The sequence below is a fragment of the Canis lupus genome, chromosome 28 (assembly GCF_003254725.2).
Source record: "Canis lupus dingo isolate Sandy chromosome 28, ASM325472v2, whole genome shotgun sequence".
Taxonomy (NCBI): Eukaryota; Metazoa; Chordata; class Mammalia; order Carnivora; family Canidae; genus Canis; species Canis lupus.
Window position 1 is genome coordinate 3,914,828 of NC_064270.1, and position 19,815 is coordinate 3,934,642.

Below are 19,815 nucleotides of genomic sequence, written 5' to 3' on the forward strand. Positions count from 1 at the left end.
GGTCTCCAGGACAAAGGGGCCCCAGCGGCAGACAGGTGGAGGGGCCCCAGGGCAAGCAGTCAGGTGGGAGCATGTGGACAAAGGCAGTGGTGTTTCCGGGTCTCAGGAGGAGTAAGGCAGCCATCGACCTTTAGTGGGGTCTCTCAGTCTCTCCCCTCAGGAGAGTCCCAGGCTTGCGAGGGCTTCAGCCCTGTGGCCTCCTGTCCTCGGTGGCGTTTTCTGGCAAAGCCACTGGCGGGCACCTCAGCCTGCAGTGGAACAAGCCGCCCTTGCTGTCCTGCTCACACCCACCTGCCTGCCGAGGCCCAGCCTCAGCAGTTCCCAGATGTCACGGCTACCCCCTGCCTGATGTGGGGCTGGCCACTGAGTCAGAGTCCCCAGTCCCAGGACTGGGTCTCACTTGGCCTTCAAGAGGTCGCCGCGCCAGTAACCCAGGGGAAGGGGGCTCCAGGCTCCAGGGTCACGGCTGCAGCAGTGCCGGGGAGCAGGAGGAGCGGACGTGCATTCTGCTCCCGGAGCCTGGCCTTCCTGTGAGCCGTGGGCAGCGGCCTTGGAGGAGCGCCCCCGCGGGTTCCCAGGGGAGGCTAGTGCCAGCCTGGAGGGCGCAGCGGTGCAGTGTCACGGTGTGTGGCCCGGTGGCTGACCTGGGTGGCCCTTGTATCCTTGGCCAAAGGTGGGGCCACCTGCAGAGCTGGGAGGTCCCGGGACAGCTGCTCACACACAACCTCTCCCTACTGCTGCCGCTGGACTGAGCATCCGGCACCTGCTCCACATGGTGGGGATATCTTTGGGGACAAGGACACTTTGTACCCAGGGGAGGTAGATAGCTAAGCTGTTCATTTTTTAAAAATGAATATTAAATAATTGATAAGTGAATTCTTTCTTACTAGTTTGAACAGCTTTTCAGTTTGGCCTCCTAAAAAACCTAAGAAATTAATCAGATTACCTGCACAAGGAATATTCTAGCTCTTCATTTCTAATGTATCTTTTATTTATTTTCTTATCTTATTGTGTTTTCTGAAAGGGGCAAAGCAACATTAAATAATAGCAGTTGTCCTTGGCTTGATCTTCATTTTAATGAGAAGGCCTCTGATGTTTTACTGAGTCTGAAATTGGCTCTAAATTTCAATGGTTTGGATATTCTTCATCATGAACAGTATGCTCCTCTCTTGCATTAATTGCCAAGAGTGTACAGCAAGAATGGATATTAAATTTCATTGAAAGCTTTCCTATATCTAGCAAGATCATCAAATTCCTTTCCTCCTTGGACCTATTAATGTGTTGACTTATTAGCTTTCCTGAGCTAAATCATCCTCATGTTTCTGGAGTAAATCCCACTGGGTCAGACTCAATTGTGCCTTAAAATGCTTCTGGGTTCATTCTACTGATAAGTTGCTTAGGGTATTTTTCATCCATATTCATAAGTAAGAATTTATCTGTACTTTTTATTAGGGGACAGATTTGTCACATTTATAAATCATAGTTATGTCAGCTTTGTAAAATGAATAGGAAAGGTTTCCAATATGAATTGCATAGATGAAATAGTTTAAATATCTTATAAAATTATCTTATTCTCCAAGGCTTGGAATAATTCATTTTAGAAACTGTCTCAGCCAGGAGTTGGTTTAATTTTTCCCTAAGGTTTGGTTGGCTGTCAACTTTAATTTGCACTATGGTTATTGGTCTTTTGGGGGTTTAAGCATTTTTTGTTTATTTTGGTTATTTATATTTTCTAAATAATATCCCTGTTCAAATGCTTTTGGACCTTTTAGCACAGATTTATATAGTTGATTCTTTTATAGTTTCTTCTCTATATCTGAGACTAGATTCCCTTTTTCATTCCTAGTAGCTGTATTTTTGCATTTTCTCCCTCCTACCATCTTCCCCCTACTTCTCCCTTCATTCCCTCCCTCCCAACCTCCTGCTGTCCTTCCTCCTTCCCTTTATTCCACCCTTTTGTTGATTAGAACTGTGAGAGGTTTATCCTTCTATTTTGTGTTTTCAAAAGAAAAATCAGCTCTTACATTCAGTCAGCAAGTTTTACCCTCTCCTTAGTTAAATACACTAATTTATATTTTAGTAATTCCTTCCACTTTGCTTTGCTGTAGGTCTGTTTTGTTTTGAAACTGTTTTTAGCTTTTTGAGTCAAGTGCTGAGTTCATTTTCATTTTTTCTTGTTTACTTAAAATATATTGAAGTCTATGAATGTTTCTCTGAGAGCAGCTTTGGCCATATCAAATTTCATGAGGCATTTTCTTGTAAGGGTTATTTCTCTGATATGTCTGTAATTGGAGTTTTGATTGCCTCTTTAACACAAACATGACTTAGGGAAGCTTTCTTTTCTTTTTTTTTAAGATTTATTTATTTATTCATTCAGAGAGAGAGAGAGGCAGAGACACAGGCAGAGGGAGAAGCAGGCTCCATGCAGGGAGCCCAACGTGGGACTCCATCCTGGGTCTCCAGGATCACACTCTGGCTGCAGGCTGCGCTAAACCGCTGCGCTAAACCACTGCGCCACCGGGGCTGCCCTTAGGGAAGCTTTCTAATCAAGTGGGTAGACTTCTTTGGTTCACAGTTTGTTTATTAATAACCAGCTATTGTGTTAAGTTGTGTCCACAATGTTCCGTTACCCGTACATTTCTGTTGGGAGACTCTTTTGGGGTTTCATTGGTTATAGGATGTGTGAACAATGCAGATGAATACTCTGGATGGAAGGTATTCCATGTACTGTCTCTTCATGCTTCCATGCCTCTGGTTCAAGGGAAGACACTGCACTGTTTTCATTCCTTTCTACCCCTTAACTCTGGGTATCCACCACTTGTCAGAAATTGTAGAAAATATCAGTTGTTGTTCTGCTCTCTATCTGGTCCATGAAGAGGAGCTCCTGCATTGTGCTTGGACTTTGACAGCTGACCCATTTCCTGGGCACAGCAGGGCAGGCATATTCTCCTATTCACTTTTCACTTTCAATCCTTGGCAGAAAGAAACAGCCTGCTGGGGAGGAGATGTGGCTAGGCCCCCAGCTCTGCCCTGTCAGATCATGTGGCCTGGGGCTATCCTCAGCCTTCTGGTCTGCACCTCATGGAAGGTGGACAGTAATGCCTTGGAGAGTGCTATGGGATGTGCAGGATGGCCTAGTGGGTAGAAGGCTCTCCATGAATGTCACCCATTGCCAGTGAGGTTGCTGAGCTGTTTCAGGGAGGTCCTGAAATCCTCCCAGCATGGGATTTCTTGGGGGCACATCATTGATTGGCCCTGGGACCCTGACATGACCACCCCGCTCATCCTGGCCTCAGCGCTGCACTCATCGGGCTCTTCTCCGCACAATCCAAGCAGGTGACTCTACCTGGGCCAGGCCATGTCCATCTCAGAGGGTCCTGGCTGGCTGCTACCTGCCTCATCTTACATCTGCTCCCCTTTCTCCTGAGCCTGTGCTGATGGTTCCAGGTTTTATGTCAGATCATAGTGGTCACACTCACCAGGCTTCAGATCTCAGACTCCTACTTTGGAGTTGTAAGATCTGGGCTGATGATATAAGTAAGCCCTTTCAGCCTTTGTTCCTTCCTCTGGAAAATGGGATGACAGCTGTTGTGCTAGCAGCATATGTAGTGCCTTATGTGGGGAAGTGTGCTACCCTGGGGAGGGATGGAGGCAGTTGGGCCCTTGGTACTCCTGGGGGCTGGCTGGGATCTCGCTACTGGTCATGAGCCCCCAGGGCCGGGGGACATTGGGGGTGTGGCAGTAAAGCTGCTGTGTACAAGGGAGTGGATATAGGAAGTGGCCCAGGGAGTGGAAACGGCTCTCTGGGTCCAGCAGGGAGGAGCTGGGAGCCCCCTTGCCCTCCACCCCAAGGCTACACAGAACCCTCCTACTCCCAGCACAGCAGGGTCCTGGGGCACTCCTCGGGGTATCTGCAAGGAGGATGACAGTCCAAGCAAAGGAAATTGATTTTTATTTGTTTTAAACACAAAGGAAAATCATTGCTTAGCCTAATTAGATGTCATTTGAAAATAAAGGAACTGTGTGTTCTTATTTTTCTATACCCTAGCAATCCCTAGGCAGCCTTGGAGGTGGAGGCTGATGCTTACACCTAGGAAGGTCTGAGCCACAGCCTGTCCCGCTCCCTACCCCACCCATCCTGGGGAGCCCAGCCTCCCTGCCTCTCAAGGACCCTCAGCTCTGATGCAGTCCCCTCACTGTCCCCCTCCTGGAACCTCGGCTCTTCTTGCCTGATGGGCAGAGCCCCAGTGACGGGGCAGGTTCTGAGCAGCAGCCTCTTAGGTGGCTGCTCCACGTAGAAAAGGGACCCTAGAGGAGCAAGTCCGGTAGAGGTGGGGATCTGTGCCCTGCTCCCCTTTGGGACACCTTGAGAAGACTCCCAGAAACGACAGGACTGGCTCGCAAGTGGATCTGTTGGGGCATTCTCCTGTCCTGGCCTGTGGCCGGCCGCTTAACCTCCAGGAGTGCAAGCTGCACCGCACATGGGGGAGTGTTGGGGTGACCCCTGTGGAATCCAGTGGGGTGGGCCCCAGGGGAAAGAGGCCCCGGGGAACGCCCCCGTCCCAGGGCCCTCAGCCACGAGTGGGAGGCCGCGTGCCAGCCCGCCGCCCTGCGGGAAAGGGCAAGGATTCTCTGAAATCCTACCTGCTCCATCCCGGGACCTCTCAAGGCTCAATAACAGGATGGTTATTGGTGGACAATGACATTTTGTCCCCTGAGCAGCCACCAGAAGAAGCTGACTGGACAGAAAGGGAGAAAAGAAGGAGGGGAAAAATGAGGAAAAAAGCCGGGCTCTGCAGAATTTGTATTTAGGAGTGTGAAGAGGAGATGGCAAGATTCCTTCACTCAATTCAAATAGTATTTGGTGCTAGGAAGGAATTCAGAAGGAAAAAAAAAAATGAATCATGCGTCTGTAACAAAGCTTTAATTATCAGCATTGCTCCCTAGGCTAGGCCTTTGTCGAGGAGGCGCCCGGGGAGGTGCTGCCCGGCTCTGGTTCCCACAGCAGCCGCCTCCTGGCTGGAGTCCAGCCTGCAGCCCCCTCCAGGCCCCAGACTGCCCCCCAGGCCCACAGGGAACACCGAGGTAAATATGGCCCTTCCTCATGGCATTTGTGATGTGATTTCCAGAAGCTTAGTTTATGTAAAAAATGTCACTGCTTGCCCTCCAGGAGCTCCTGATGCCCACTCGGCTGGGAGGACGGAGAGGTAGGAGCTGCAGGGTGCTCCCGTGGCCCGATCTGCAGGGATGGGACCAGCCATGTCCTCCCAAGGCCTTCCCTGCTGGAAAGTCCATGAGGATGAGGAGGGAGGAGGGCTGAGGACCTGTCCACACGGGTGTGTCACCCCCCACCCCTCCCCACCCTGTGCAGGGGCCAAGCAGCCACCCTGAGGCCAGAACCAGCTCAGAGCCCCACTTGCCAGGGCAGGGCAGTGCAGCCAGATCAATGGGTCTGTCTGGAGGCAGGAGGTAACTTCTCCCCACTTTTCTCCTATGTGCAAGAGGGGACTCTGCTGTCCTGGGCACGAGGAGGTGAGTGAGAGGGACCTCAGAGATGGGGTCAGGAGAGGCCAGCACCAGCCCCCAAAATCTGTGTCTAGGAAGGCAGCAGGTAGCTTTGATGACAAGTCCACCCCAATCAGCTGATACTGAGCATGTCCTGAGTGTGGGGGCCTCACTGCATGCTTACTACCACCTGTGATATAGGTGCTGAAGGTGCTGATTTTTTGCAGAGGAGGATGTGGCTCCAGCTTGTGGCATGGTCAGACCTTACTGCCAGTCCACTGGACTTCCAGCTCATGCTTGCAGCCAGACTCCAAAAACTTGCAGCATGTGGCCCCAGCAGACAGGACCAGGGCTCTCTGGTGCTTAAGGGAGACACATTACAGCTCAAAGTTAGGAGGGTCTGAGAGCCAGTGTGTGGGGAGGAGGAGGACAGCCCCCAAGAGGGAGGTTCCTGCCTTAGGAGTGTCTGAATTCAGGCTGGGTGCTGCTTGTGTCCTTCTGCTACTGGGGGCAGCCCTCCATTCCTGGGAGTGAAGGAGCCAGAGGCGGATGGACAGCAGGTCTGAAGGAAGCTGCTCCACTGTGGCCCAGGATCCAACCACTTGAGCCAGAGGGCAGGCCACTCTGGGGGCTGGGGCAACCTATGGCTTGCAGAGTCTTGGCTCCTAGAAGCTCTTGCACCCACCAGAATCTATGGAAATGACTGTGAGCTGAGCACACAGATCCTCTCAAGCAGGTGTTATCTGTGCCCTTTGCAGATGATGCCCTGAGGACCACTGGCAGGTCACTGGGCCATCTGCCCCAAGAGCTGCCAGCACCACCTGGCCCTAAGTCAGGGTGGATCCACTAAAGGTTTACCAAAATATTTTCCATATGCACAAGGAACCTTATAAAAGTGGTTGGGGGGGGGGCATGCATTTTTTTAAAAGATTTTATTTATTCATTCATGAGAGATACACAGAGAGAGGCCGGAACTAGGCAGAGGGAGAAGCAGGCTCCATGCAGGGAGCCCGATGCGGGACTCGATCCCAGGATCAGGCCCTGAGCCAAAGGCAGACACTCAACCACTGAGCCACCCAGGTGTCCCCAGGGGGCATGCATGTAAACAAGCATTTCATTTACAATTTTGATTTGTCTTGCAACCTCCCGCCTAGAGTTTCCTGCTGTGTAAAGTGAGGGTCCCCTCAGCCAATTCCTCTCTCCAGTCTGCACCTCAAAGGGGTCACCTTCAGATTCCAGGAGAGCCTCTTGGAAGGCGTGCTTCATCCTGGACCCACACCAGAGGAGTCTCCCCTGAGACCTATGTAGGCAGTAGAGGAAGGCAGAGAGGGTGCCCTGCCCACTGCAGCCCGACACATTTAGTATGGCTGAAAGATAGGCAATCAGGAAATATTTGTTTGGAAGTGAGCAAGCAAGACATGCTCCAGGGAAGATTTCCAGAGAGCCAGTGGGATGAAGGCTCATAGGTTGTAGGGCCTGGAAGCCTTGACACCAGCCCTTCCCTTTGCTCACCATGCTCTTCCTTTTCTAGAAGTCTCCTTCAAGTCTGCTCAGGCCCCACCTCCTTAGGGAGGCCAGTCTCTCCATCTGGTTAGGTTACCATCTGCTCTGTCCCCACACTCCAGATCCTCTTCTCCTCTTCCTACTCTAGAGTGTTGATTCTTTTTAAACCCCCAATATTGCATCCATTGAGATGGGTCATTATGCCTGGCAGCTACAGCCTGCTCCAGTAGGGGCTCCGTGGGCACAGAGATCGTGTTTGCTTCATTGCTGGGTCTCCAGTGTCTAGGTAGGTCTTTGTTAACATCTGTGGATGGATGGATGGATGGATGGATGGGTGGATGGACAAGGAGTTGGGTTCTGTGGAACATTCCACCTCCTACTCCGCCCCAGTGCAAATGATTTTAGAGAAGCAGACAGCCCTAGAAGGGTGATGGGGTCCATTGTGCTCCTGCCTGACCTTGGCTGCCCCAGAGTCCCCAGCAGAGCTGGTCTGTGTGTGTTGCTGGCCCTGGTCCAAGTAGCCAACATGATTTTCTCCCCAGTTGCGGCCTCTGAGTGCCAACGGGGCTCCTGCCTGCTCCCACCAAGGCTGGATTTTTCTGGAGCCAGGATGTAACCCAAGATAGCTCCATGAATACACTCATTCTGAAATCTCTGCCAAAGGCTGCCCTCTTGATTAAGTGGCCCACCAAGGGTGGGGTGAAAGCACTGGCACCCAGCTCCCTCCAGGAGCACTTTCTCCCAACCCCCACCCTGTCTCTCTGTCTCTCTTTATCCTCCAGCCAAAAGAGGGGAGACTGGCAAAATGTGTAATTTTCAGTTGCTAATTGTGATGCCCTGCAGCTTGCTGAGCTAAAAATAGTCTTCGTTTTTGTTGAGTAGGTTAAAAAATAGAAGCCCACGTGCTGCCTCCAAAAGAAGCACCCCTTGCGAAACTGGCAGAGGCAAGGCCGACGGGTGCGCCTCTTCCACCTCCTGGCAGATCATGGGGGACTCATGCAGGATGGGCCCCGAAGGCCATTTTTATTCCTGTTTTCTAGGAAGCTAGTCTTAACTTCACATTTGTAGATGGGCTTCTGGGTACCCACCAGTCCCTGGAATTACATGCAGAATGCCATGGGGATGTGCATTGATTCATGTGTCCAGGGCGATGGCCTCAGCCTTCATCCAGTGCTCAGAGGGTCATGCCCAGCCAGGGACGTTGATGAGCAGAAATGACAGTGCTGAGAAGGAGCAGGGAGGTGGGCAGACGTACTCACAGCTGCCCCCCAGAGCAACGTTATACAGATGCCCTGAACTCAGTGCCCTCATCTGAGAAATGGGTGTCTCTGTGCTGCCCCCTGGGTTAGGGGACATTGCATCAAGTGAGATGTGTGATACCTAGCATATGGCTGGGCTCCAACCCCTGATGACAAACATTTGAAGGTTAGTCAAAAGAAAGCTTATCCCTGCTTTTGTGTTTCTCAGAAATTTCTGGAATTGCAGACTCTGTGATCTGGAAGGGGTGCTAAAATTCTGACTGCCCTGGGAACCTGCCCAGCTCCTACCCTTCAGAGTGAAGGCCTGACCCTGTTCCTGTCCTGCTGTGCAGGAGGCCATTCCCTCCAAAGGCTGCTGTCCCCACTATCAACTGGGGCAGAGTTGGCTTTGTCTGAGGTTAGCCAGTTATCTTTTGTGTTCTTCCAATAGTCCCCCTGGGGCTGAAGGAAGCGCTTGCTTCCTGCAGATGCCCTGTCGGGGTTGAGCTCTGTCTCCCATTTCCCAGGATCTGCCTTGGGGAAAGAGCTGGTGTTGGCAGCTGGTGAGCTGGGCGTTGGAGGCCAGGAGGCCTGAGGGCTCGGCAAGCCCACCAGTGTGGCAGGCTGCGGTCCCTCCCTTGAGGAGGCTCCTGCCCCAGCTGGCCACTCTGAGTCCCTTCCTGCCCAGAGCCGGCCGGGGAAAGGCCCTGAGGGATGAAGCAGCGACCTGGAGGCTCCCTCCAGGGCTGGGAGGCCAGAGATGAGGGCCAGTTGTCTGAGAGCAGACGCTGGGCATGGGAACACCTCCAGGAAGGTGTACAGGGCTGCCTGGACAGTTGTGAACACAGAAGACTCTGCAACAGATACTGCAGGCATCAGAGTCAGTGTCATTTATATTCCTTACCCAACAATGTTCCAGTAAACCGTTGGCGACAACATCAGCTCATTGACTGGGAGTGCTTTGCAGGACCACTGGGCAGTGTCGGGCCTCCCCGGGGCCTCACTGGATGGCTTGGCACAGGAAGCTGGAGAAGCACTTGGGAAGGAGTGTAGCCCTTGCCCAGGCCTGGGCCAACATGAGAGTATAGGGGACCCGTAGTGAGGGGGACATTTGGGTGCTCACAGCAGGTTCCGGCCCTCATGGTGAGGCCCTGGCCCTCTGTCAGAGCAGCAGCTCCCAGGGTCCCGGGGGCTCTGGGGGAGATGGCCGGGGGCTGCAGGGTCCGTGCAGGCCATCTAGGGCACAGCTGGAGTTTGTGGGTAGAAGGACGGTACAGCAGGTCACAAAAGGTGTGCACAGGTCCGGTGCATGGCTGTCCCTCCCAGGGCGTGTGTGGCCTTTGCACACGTGTGGCCAGAAGCAGATGCCCTCCTGTGTTGCTCCCCGAGGGAGGGCCTGGACCCCTCAGGGCCCCAGTCTGCTGGCGCCGAATCAGGAAACAGCGTGGTCGTGTGTGGTACTCACGTCTCTAGCTGAAGTCTCTGAAGGAGGCTACAAAAGGGAATTTGATTCATAATCTTCTACAGAAAACTCCTAGAAACCCTCTTTTTCCTCCACTGCCGGGTCTCTTGGGGCGCTGAGGCTGCCTGCCTTCTTGCCACTTGCTCTCCTGAAGTCTCTGAGACCATCTGCCCCCACTCACTGCACTTCCCTCTCTTCCTCCAGGGCCCTCTGCTCACTCCTGACGCTTTTGTCACTGTGTGTTTTCCTTACAAGGTTTGCATGTGTGTGTGCAGACTTGAGATGCGGGGCAGCTGCAAATACTCAGAAGCTAAGAACTTTGGCCACGTCCCTAAGACGGGCCTTGACTCTGAGCTGCATCAGGCCGAGCTCCGGACCGTTCCTCCAGGAAGGCACCCGGATGGAGGAGTGTGTGCAAGCGGTCCCTCAGCTGGGCCGAGCAGAGCCTGGAGCAGGTGTTCACCTCCTGTACTAAGGCTGCCCGGTGTGTGAGCGCAGTTCTGGGCCAGAAGCCGATCTTGTGCGTTCTCCCCTCCTGCGCTCCCCACCCCTGATGTGAAGCTCAGGGGCCAGCGCCCTGTCCCATAAACTCGGCCATCAGCATGTGCCCGTTGCAGGCCCGGCGTGGGGGTGAGGGGGTGTAGGGGACAGAGGGCGCAGAAGCAAGACAAATGGATGCTCTTCTCCCAGCCCAGCTTCCCCAGAGATTGGAGCCTGAGCCAAAGCTAAAGTGCCCGCACTTACCCGGAGTGTGGTCCAGAGACGCAGGGGCGAGGGAAGGGGAGCGAACGGGTACGGGGATGCCTTCCTGTAGGAGTCCATCTCACTGGGTGTCTTTGGAGAGGCTCTGTAAGACTTTTGTGCCTCCAGCAGTCCATCTGGGGTGGGGAAGGGGAGTTTACCTGTGCTTCCATGTCCCGTTGATCCGAGTCCCCTCTGGGGTGTAACCTGCCCCCAGCTACAACTTTTGGGTTGTGCATGGGGCCTGGACGGATCCACAGAACATGGCCCCAGCGAGAACCCACAGCTGAGGGTGATGGTGCGAGCCCCTAGGCCAGAGGCTGGTCAGTACTGGCCACTCCGTTGTCATTGAGGCAAGGCACAGACATGGTGGCACACAGTGGCATCTAGCACCACTCCCAGGGATGCTGGCTTCCAGTTTCTCATCTAGCCCCCACCATCACTCTGTCAGGGAAGTGGGGCAGGAAACTATACCCAACTGATAGCAGAGGGAACCGAGGCTCAGAGCAGCTCAGAGACTTCCCCAGTGTCCTTGAGACAGTGTCTCCTGACTTTATTCTGGACTCTCTCACTAAAGTCCCAGACCTGAACCCCATGAAAGGGCCCGGGCAGGTGTGGGTGGGTGGTCACTATTGGGGTGAAGATGAGCATTCAAGGAATGCAGGTGAGGTGGCTGGGGGTTTTTCCAAGGTCATGTCCCTTATCAGACCATGGAGGAGGAACAGGAGTGAGCCCCGAAGCAGGGGTAGCTGCAGGGCCCCATGGTAGCCGTTTCATTTTCTGGGGAGCAGCAACAGATAGGCCAGATGAAGCAGAGTGGTGGGGGATACCCTGGGAAGGGGCAGAAGGATGGAGAGAGGTCAACAGTTGCAGCTCGTTGCTTTGCCCGCCTGGCCTACCTCATCTCTGGCCAGCCTCCTGGACCCTGCTGGCAGCAGGTAGCTAAGGGTCTCTTGGCCTGCGCCTCTCCCAGGCCAGCCCTCCCTGCCTGTCCCCATCCCACTCCAGCTGCCACAGTGCCACTCTGCCAGGGCAGGGGCAATAGCTTCTCACCTGGCTGCCCGGCAGAGGCAAGTAAGACCAGGCATGAAACAGGCAAGTGCTGGCACTCAGCGCAGAGCCAAGTGTCTGTCGGGCTGGCAGGAGGGCCCTCCCGCCTGTGCCTGGGTACCTGGGCCCCCGGGCCTGGCCTGGTACCCACCTGGCCCCGTGTGGAAGGTGTGAAGCTCTCGAGGCCCAGCTTCCAGGAGATGGTGAATCACGTTCACCTGCCTCGCTGTGAGCCAAGTGCATCTCTAATGAGAAGGTGCTTGCCGTCCTGCCTGAACAGGGGAGCTGAGGGGAGGCAGAGGAGGTGGGGTGTAAGTGGCCTCCCCTCCCCCCAGGAGGCTGCTGCTTTGTCCAGGTGGGCCCAGCTAACTTGAGGCGGAGGTGTGGGTTCCGACCTCAGGACCTGCAGAGGCTGGTGTGAAGGCTGGCCCACCCTGGCTCCGTCCTCCTGGGCCGGGGCTCAGGAGGCTTCCAGAGCTCTCTTCCGAGTGTCCATAGCCTCCAGTCGTGTCTGGGTTTAGCCAAAGGCAGAGGAGGTGAAAGAGAGGCTCCCTGTACCCCTTGTTCCCATTTTCACCTGGAAGACCCTGAAAACTGCCACGGCCTGGACGGGACCCTGGGCCAGTTAAATCAGGATTGTGGGGGGCCAGGGCGGGCAGAACAGTTTTTTTAAACACCCGGTGATTTCGGGGCAGCCACAGCGCTGGCCGAGGTGAAGCTGGCTCGCTTCGCTTGCAGGCTGACGCTCTCAAGGGCACAAGTATGTCCCACGAAAACTCCGTGTCGCCGAGGTAGGCCTGGGCTGGAACTCGAGGTCCTGCATTTTAGCAAGTCTCCAGGTGAAGGTGCTGCTGGGTGGGCCATGCTGGGAGCCGCGAAGCTTTAGGAGAGGGTCTAAAACTCCTGGGAGTGGGTGAGTTCTGACTCAGGCCGAGGTGAACCACCTACAAGTTTCCTGGTGCTACTGCTGCTGCAGCTCCAGCACCACACTGGTTTTAGGGCGTCTGTGTAGGGCCGGGCCCTCTGAGGCCTCTGGGGGCCTGTGTCTAGAATAATCTTGCACCTCTGTGTCCTGGGAACCCACATGGCCTGTGCGGGGTGCTGAGCAGGCACGTCCTGGGAGTTGGCTCCTCCGGGACGGGGAGGTGATAGCGTGTCTCGTGTGCAACACTGTGCACATTTCATCCTCCCCGCAAATCTCGGAAGTAGCACACACCCTGTGCCCATCCCACAGGTGAAGAAATTAAGGATGAGGATCCTGACAAAGTGACAGGTGGCCAAGCCAATTTCAGATTCAGGTCTCCCTGATGGCCTTCGCTGCCATCCGGGTGCTGCTGGAATCTAGCTGTGTGACCTGGGCCAGTTACTTAGTCTCTCTGTGCCTTGTCCTCATCTGCAGCATAGGGAGAATAACGGGTTTTATGAGAGTTCTTGTGGGGTTCTTGTGAGGATTTTTTAAAAAGGATTTTATTTGAGAGAGCATGAGCACAAGTGGGGGGGGCAGAGGGAGAAGCAGCCCCCCCCCCCCCCACTGAGCAGGGAGCCGAAGTGGGACTTGATCCCAGGACACTGGGACCCTGACCTGAGCTGAGGGCAGACGCTTAACCAACTGAGCCATCCAAGCGCCCTATTATGAGGATTAACGAGAGGACTCAGTGCTAGCATTGGTGTCACTGATGGCTTGTGTGATGTCCTCAATCTGAGCTTTGTTTCTTATTATGATTGCGCTTGCTGTGTGATACTCATCAGGACAGGAGCCCAGATATCCTGGGCGTTCCATCTGAGTGGCCCTTCCTTGAGAAGTGGGCCAGTCGGGATAATAGACACGAAGGAGTGTGGCCAGTGACGCAGTTCTGCTCTTGCTGGGATGGGAGAGGATGACCCCAGGTGCAAGAACAGAAGGGACCACAAGGCCAGGGGGGTGGCCAGCAGAAATGCCAGGCAGGCAGAGGGCTCAGCAAGGGTTGTCCTCATCTCCACTTAATGGCTACAGAAATTGAGGCAGATTAGATTTGTCCAGGGGCAAGGAGCTGGCTGTTGTGTAGTGGGATTCAAAACGGAGGGTGCTCTAAATCTTTGCCCACTTGGCATTGAGCCTGGAGACCCCTCAACGCTTATGGCTGGGTGGGGGGCTCTGTTAGGGACAGAGAAGGGAGCAAAGAAGGGGCTCTGACAGGTTCCCAGGCCCCATGAACTCAGTACACAGAGGAGGGGAGAGAGGAGGACATGTGGGCAGCATCCCTGGGTGGGTCCCCGGGCAGGATGGATGCTGGGGTGCCCATACAGCCCCTGTGGGCCCTCCCTGTTCTCTGTGTGGGTTCCAGGCCCCCGCCTTGAAGCCTGCCTTCTCCGGGGACCTGAGGTGGTGCCTGTGCTTCTATCCACAGGCCCAGCCCTGGGCATCAGCCTCTTTAATGTGCTTTTGTAAAAAGTACTGATTTCAAAAGTCAGCTTCTTTGCACTAAAAAACAAAGTTATTTTATTTCATTTTTTCAAAGTTATTTTAAAAATGACAAACGGACGTACCATTTAGAAAAGCTACCAAATAGCTTGCAAATGTGTAGAATGGAAAGTGAAAGTCTCATCCTTCCCCAGTTCCGTTGCAGTGAAGTCTGTGATTAGTGTGGTGGTGACGGCCACGCATTTCTGTGCATTTATGTAAGCCTATATTGATGTCATTGAAAAATGGGCACTATGGGATCTTGTACAGTTGGGGGGATAGTCATGGGGTCCTCAGCCCAGATGCTGCAGGAGGGGCTGCTGCCCCAAGCCGAAGGGGTGGGCCCCTCCTGGCAGCTCCATCCTGTGGTCTTCTGGGCTGTGATGAACAGGGTGTGGTGGGGTGCACTGGAGGACCAGACCCCCAGGTGGGGAGGAGCGGGGAGTCGACTGCGGGGCCGGCCATGGGCAGGTGCGAGGTGTGGTCAGGTGGCTGCCAGAGGCATGTGGACTTGAGCCCTCTAGGAAGCCCCCCATACAGCTTGGTAACACACAGATGGAAGACGGTGCCTGAGTTTCTGACCTGGCAGGTCTGGGCCAGGGCCTGAGAATGTGCATGCCAGCACGTGTTGAGGGGTGTGTTCTGTGAGTCTGAAACCCCATCCCCAAGTGAGGCAGCTGAGCCTGGGGATCAAGGACCTTTCAATCTCTGGGGCTTTTCTTGAGTTTTCACTCTCCTTACAATGAAGTTTTTGGGAATTTTAAGGCAGTCTTCAGGTGTTTGCAGGTAAGCCTGTGTTATTTAGGCTGAGTGTCCTTTTTCCCTCATGTGAGGCTCAGCTGACATGCTGTGGGGTGGAAGTCGGATCTGCTCGTGTAGACCTTGGAGAGCCAGGGCCCTCTCATAGCAATAAAATAATCATGACTACTGTTTGCTCATTGGGTAAACTGAGGCCACACTGGCTCAGAAGCCTGCCCCAGTTTGGATCAGAAAGCAGGCGAGGGCTGGGAGGAGCAGCAGCAGCAGAGGTGAGCGCTATGGGAGCCCAAGGAGGGTGTATGCAGTTTCCACTCCCCTAAACAGGAGGAGGTGGCCTCCACCCCTAGGGAAGCGGAGCAGCATGGCTGACTGGGGAAGCCGGGGCTAGGGCACTGGGGCCTGCTCACCAGTACTCAGTGCTCACCAGATACGGAGAGAGCTCAAGAAGGCGCCCCGTTCCTCTGCTCCAACCTAGACCTGCCTGCCCTCTAAGTGGGGAGAGGGTGAGACTAGTCCAGCCAGTAGCACAGGCCACTCTGGCTGGCAGGAGGGGGAGCACACACACGGGCCCTAACTTTAGAGGCCTTGGGCTGGCAAATGTGCCTCCCTCTGAGCCCCACGCAGCACCTCCCAGGCACTGACAGCTGCCCCGGGCACTGGGAAGCGGAGGCCCAGGAGGGCTGCAGAGTCTCCTAGACCTCATGAAGACTTCCAGTAGAGGCCCTGCTGCAGGGTGAGGTGGGCACCCTCCTCCTGGTCCTGCCAGGACACTGTGGGCAGCCCCAGCTGTGGGAGCCCTGAGCACCCCAGACTGCTGTCTGATGTATATGTCTAATAGGCAGTTCAAATTCAGCTCCAAAAGCAAGTTCCACATCTTTCCTCAAACCCCACCCTCATGTTCTTCCCCATGCTGGTTAATCCTCAGGCCCAAGACCATCCTTCACAGCATCCGGAGTTGACCCTACTTCCCTCCTCTACCACCTGATCTGAGCCATCTCTTCCTGGGTTATAGCAAAACCCGCCAGTTGGTTTTCAGATCCCTCCCTTGCTGGGTCTCCACACAGCAGAAATAGTGACCTTCACCCTGAGTCACTCGGAGTCCCTGTGCCTGCTGTCTCACTCAGAGGAGGTGCACATGGCCCCCTGCCCCCAGCCTAGGTGTGCATAGTCTGGCTTGTTACTCCTCAGACCATTCTCCCTGCTTCTTCCCTCTACACACACTGGTCTCAAGACCTTGGCACCTGCTGTCCCTTATGCCTAGAATGTTCCTTTCTTATCCCAGGATGCTGCATGACTAACAGCATCAGTCTATCCCAGTGGTACCACCTGAGGCTGCTTTGACCACCCCTACATGCTTGGTCTTCTCCTCCATAGTTTTCTCTTCTTCACTGGGATGTAACCCCAGGAGGCAGAGTTCTGTGTCCGGGCTGTGGGAATGGGGCCTGCTATGCACAGAGCAGGTGCTGAAGAAACATTTATCAGATATCCAGTAGCTGCAGGGCTGCCAGGTGGCCTGCCTGCCCACCTCTGATGCCCACCCATGGGGGGGGTGCCCCTCCTGGCCCTGGTGAGAGCCTCCTGGTGGGGCTCTCACCGTGCACCTGCACACACTCAGGATGCAGGCCAGCCTAGGAGGAGGAGGGCCTGGCGATTGGGCCTGTGATGCCTTTTTCTTCTTCCCAGGAAACTATGCCCCAGACGTCCGTCGTCTTCTCCAGCATACTCGGGCCCAGCCATAGTGGACAAGTGCAGCCCGGCATGGGGGAGCGAGGAAGCGGGGCCAGTAGCTCTGGGGAGCTTGTCTTCCAAGAGGGTCGCCTCATCTCTGGGTCCCTGGAGGCCTTGATGGAGCACCTGGTCCCCACAGTGGACTATTACCCGGATGTGAGTGCCACGACCTGGAGATGGGTGGGATGAGTGGGGGCCACCTGGGTTTCAGGGGAGGTTGCTTCTGGGATGGGGAAGGAGGCCCGGACCGAGAACTGAAGAGAGCAGTGTGGTAGGGGAAGGTCATCAGGGAGCCTCAGCCCTGCTTCCTGCTCTGCCCCCTGCCCCCAGCCTAGGGGAGAGGCACCTTCAGTGACTTCCCTGCTTACCCCAGGCAGCTGGGAGATGGCCTTGATGGCACAAGGAAGGATACACAAGAGGGTGAAATAGGGACCTGAGCTCTGGCAGGGATGTCAGGGAGGAAGAGCAGTCTAAGGGGTAAGGCTGGTGCCTTGGAGTCCTGGTGAGGGTCCACCCACCCTGCATGTGTGTCCTGTCCCTGAGCTGGGAAGGTTGTTTTGTGCGTGAACTGCCATCGTCCAGAAAAAGAGGAGACAGGCCCGCCACGCTTGGCCAGCATACAGACCCCCAGGCGTGTGCCTGCGTTCAAATCCTCCCTCTTCATTTCAAGATCCCATTGGTACATTCTTAGAAGGAGTCCCTTGTCGTGTGGCTTCCCTTCTGCCTCTGCTAGGGGCCATCTCGTAGGTACAGTGGTGTTAGGCCTGCTGCTCCCCAGGAGGGTCAGGCTGCAGCAGCGCATCCCAGCCACGACCCCCCTCCGTCCTGAGGGCAGAGCTGTGCTCCCCGTCGGCAGGGGCTGCCCCTCCCCACTCTCCGGCTTGTACCTAATGCTGCTGGAGCCTACTCAACTTCTCGGTGTGCCTGTGCCCTCCGGCCCAACATGGCACGCCTCCCACCTACCCCCCGCCATAGGGCTCCATCCCTCTTGAAAACCCTTCCAGACCTGGGCTGGGGCTGGGATTGGTGGTGCAGCTGGGAAGAGGGGCCTTGAGGCCCTGAAACAGCCTAAGGCAGGGTATCAGCCTTCCAGGGGCTGGCACCTCCAACTCCAGCTCTGCTCTGTGGCCTCGTGGCGGGGGCTACTCCTCATTTAGGTCTGTCCCAGAAGGGCCTTCTTGGCTGCTACTCAGGATTATCCCCCAAATGCTATGCCTGTGTTCCCGGAGCGAGTAAGGGGGCGGTAGAGCAGAAAGCTAGGGCTGCCAGAGTCCAGCTAGGCATCAGCTCCTCTGCCAGCTTCCTGGGTTCCCCCAGCCTCCCCCTGCTGCCCCTGCCCCATGTATGCTGGCAACTGGGGATGCATGCACACCAGTAAATCTCTGTGCTCCTTGGAAATGCATGGCTCTGCCCTGCGAGCTTTTCTCACTTTGGCTAAGAACTCCAAGGTGTGATGCCCGGGTGACTTTCATCACACGTTTGAGCCATCTGCTTAGAAAGGGGCCACCGACCAGCAGGGATCTCTGAGCACCCATGTTGCACAGCTTGGGGACAGGTCATGGGAAGTGTGAGTATTAGGGGATGTGGTTGGAGGAACCCCTGCGGTTCCCAGGAGAGTCTCCTCTAATGGCCTCTGGAGGCTACATGGGGGCAGTGAGGGCCTGAGGCTCTGAATCCCGAGTCCTGTTCCACAAGGCCTTGTGGGCCCAGAGTGCGGGCAAAGGGTCCCAGGCCCTCTAGCCTGCAGCAGTCATGCAGGGGTAGACTCCCCAGGAAAGCCCCAAGCAGCTTCCCCCACTCCCAAGTCCACCCTGTCTGTAGGCAGGGGCCAATGTGGAGATCTCACAGGTGCTGACCCAGGTCACACGAAATGCTTCCGAGAACCCTGGGCCCTGGGGCCTGTTCCCTTTTAGTCCAGGTCACGAGGACCTATCAGAACCTGTACCACACAGCCCAGTGACAAGAGCACATGGCTGTGGGACAGAGGGGCCTTGGTGTGCCAGGTGGAGATAAGGCCCACAGTTGGTTAGTGACTGCACTGGGGCTTGCAGCCATCCGCTGGTGCTGGGTGCTGGGTGCTGAGTGCAGGGCCTGAGACTGCCCCACCCTGCCCTCAAGTTGCTTCCCCTGGCAAGGCCAGTAAGTATCTGGAGAAGCAGCACGCTTGGAGCCTGGCCCCAGGAGCACTGTGTGAGGTTGGGAGAGTCCCACCAACATTCAAGGTTGGGTGTTCTCTCCCATCGCGGGGTAAGACGGGGTGGAGGAGAATCCCAGCAGAGCGAGCTGCTGGAAGCTGAGCTTGTTGGGGGAAGCCTCCAGGGGCTGCTCGGAAGGGGGATTTACTTTGTGCTTTGCAAGGGGGCGGGGCGGGGGTGGGGGCAGGATTTGGGTAACAGAGAAAGAGAAGGGCAGTCAAGGCGCAGCAAAGCCTGCGGGAGAAGGCACGGCCGCTGGGTGGTGCTGTCGGGCCGCCATGGGGCTCGCTGGCCCTGCCCTCACCGGTTGGGGCCGCACCAGGCCTGACCTGCTCCTCATCCTCTCTCCTTGTCTCTTTTCTTCAGAGGACATACATCTTTACCTTCCTCTTGAGCTCCCGGGTCTTCATCCCCCCTCATGACCTGCTGGCCCGTGTGGGGCAGATCTGCCTGGAGCAGAGGCAGCAGCTGGAGACTCCTGGGTCTGAGAAGGTAAAGGTGCTGATGGGTGCTCCCTGTCTCTGTGCCCCCAGCTCCTGGCTTGCTCACAGCTGGGAGAGAAGCTGGCAGGACAGGTCTGGCTGAGCCCAGCCCAGGGCCCTCCCTGATTGGGCAAGGTTGGCTTGTCTCTGGCCCCCTGGGCACCCCTGGGGCATGGCTCCCTGTGGGGCATGGGGTGCACACACAGCTCAGCACTCTTCATGGGATGCTGCAAATAACTGTTCTTGGTGGGTACTCACACCTCTTTCCAGGAAAGACAGCCCTGCCAGCAATCCTGGTCAGTGCCGGGACCCCAGCTGGTAGGAAAACCACTCTGGGTAGAGGTCAGGTGGCAGCACTCCCAGGCTGACTCTCCTGCCTGGAGTGGTTTTCAGGAGGGCTCTTTTCCCTGTTGTCTCTTCTGATTGAGCCAGGCTTTGGTGGCCAGGATGGCTGTGGGCATGTGCTTTGGAAGAAGCGGCTTCCAGAAGTCTGGTCTGGTGCAGAAGACGGGGTGGTAGGTATGCCATCCGAGAACTGGCAGGGCTTAGTCTGGGCTGCGGCAGAGCATGTCCTGCCCCCCATTTGCTAATGACTTTGTCCTCTATGTTCCCTCCACCAGACCAGGCCTCACCGTGCACCTGCACATGCTCAGGATGCAGGCCAGCCCGGGGGGAGAACCAGCTGGGCCTGTGGCCAGGATCAGGCAGGCTG

The 19,815-nt window shown here is 55.6% G+C and overlaps 1 protein-coding gene and 1 long non-coding RNA gene across 16 annotated transcripts in view; one reads left to right on the forward strand and one right to left on the reverse strand.

Annotated features, from left to right (window-relative positions):
• Positions 1-19,815, forward strand: part of RASGEF1A (RasGEF domain family member 1A) — a 216,782-nt gene that overhangs the window by 188,526 nt on the left and 8,441 nt on the right. For 13 of the 15 annotated variants that reach the window (XM_049103346.1, XM_049103349.1, XM_049103348.1 and 10 more), the window contains 2 exons: positions 16,382-16,582; positions 18,988-19,113. In XM_049103346.1, coding sequence (XP_048959303.1) covers positions 16,382-16,582; positions 18,988-19,113 — 327 coding nt within the window. Of the gene's footprint in view, positions 1-8,642; positions 8,665-13,364; positions 13,387-16,381; positions 16,583-18,987; positions 19,114-19,815 lie in introns of those variants that run through there. The other 2 variants (XM_049103355.1, XM_049103354.1) reach the window with 2 other exon arrangements.
• Positions 9,114-10,868, reverse strand: LOC118352710 (uncharacterized). The gene is made up of 2 exons (XR_004810288.2): positions 10,453-10,868; positions 9,114-9,738 (listed from the first exon to the last, which is right to left on the reverse strand). It is a non-coding gene; the product is annotated as an uncharacterized LOC118352710 (long non-coding RNA).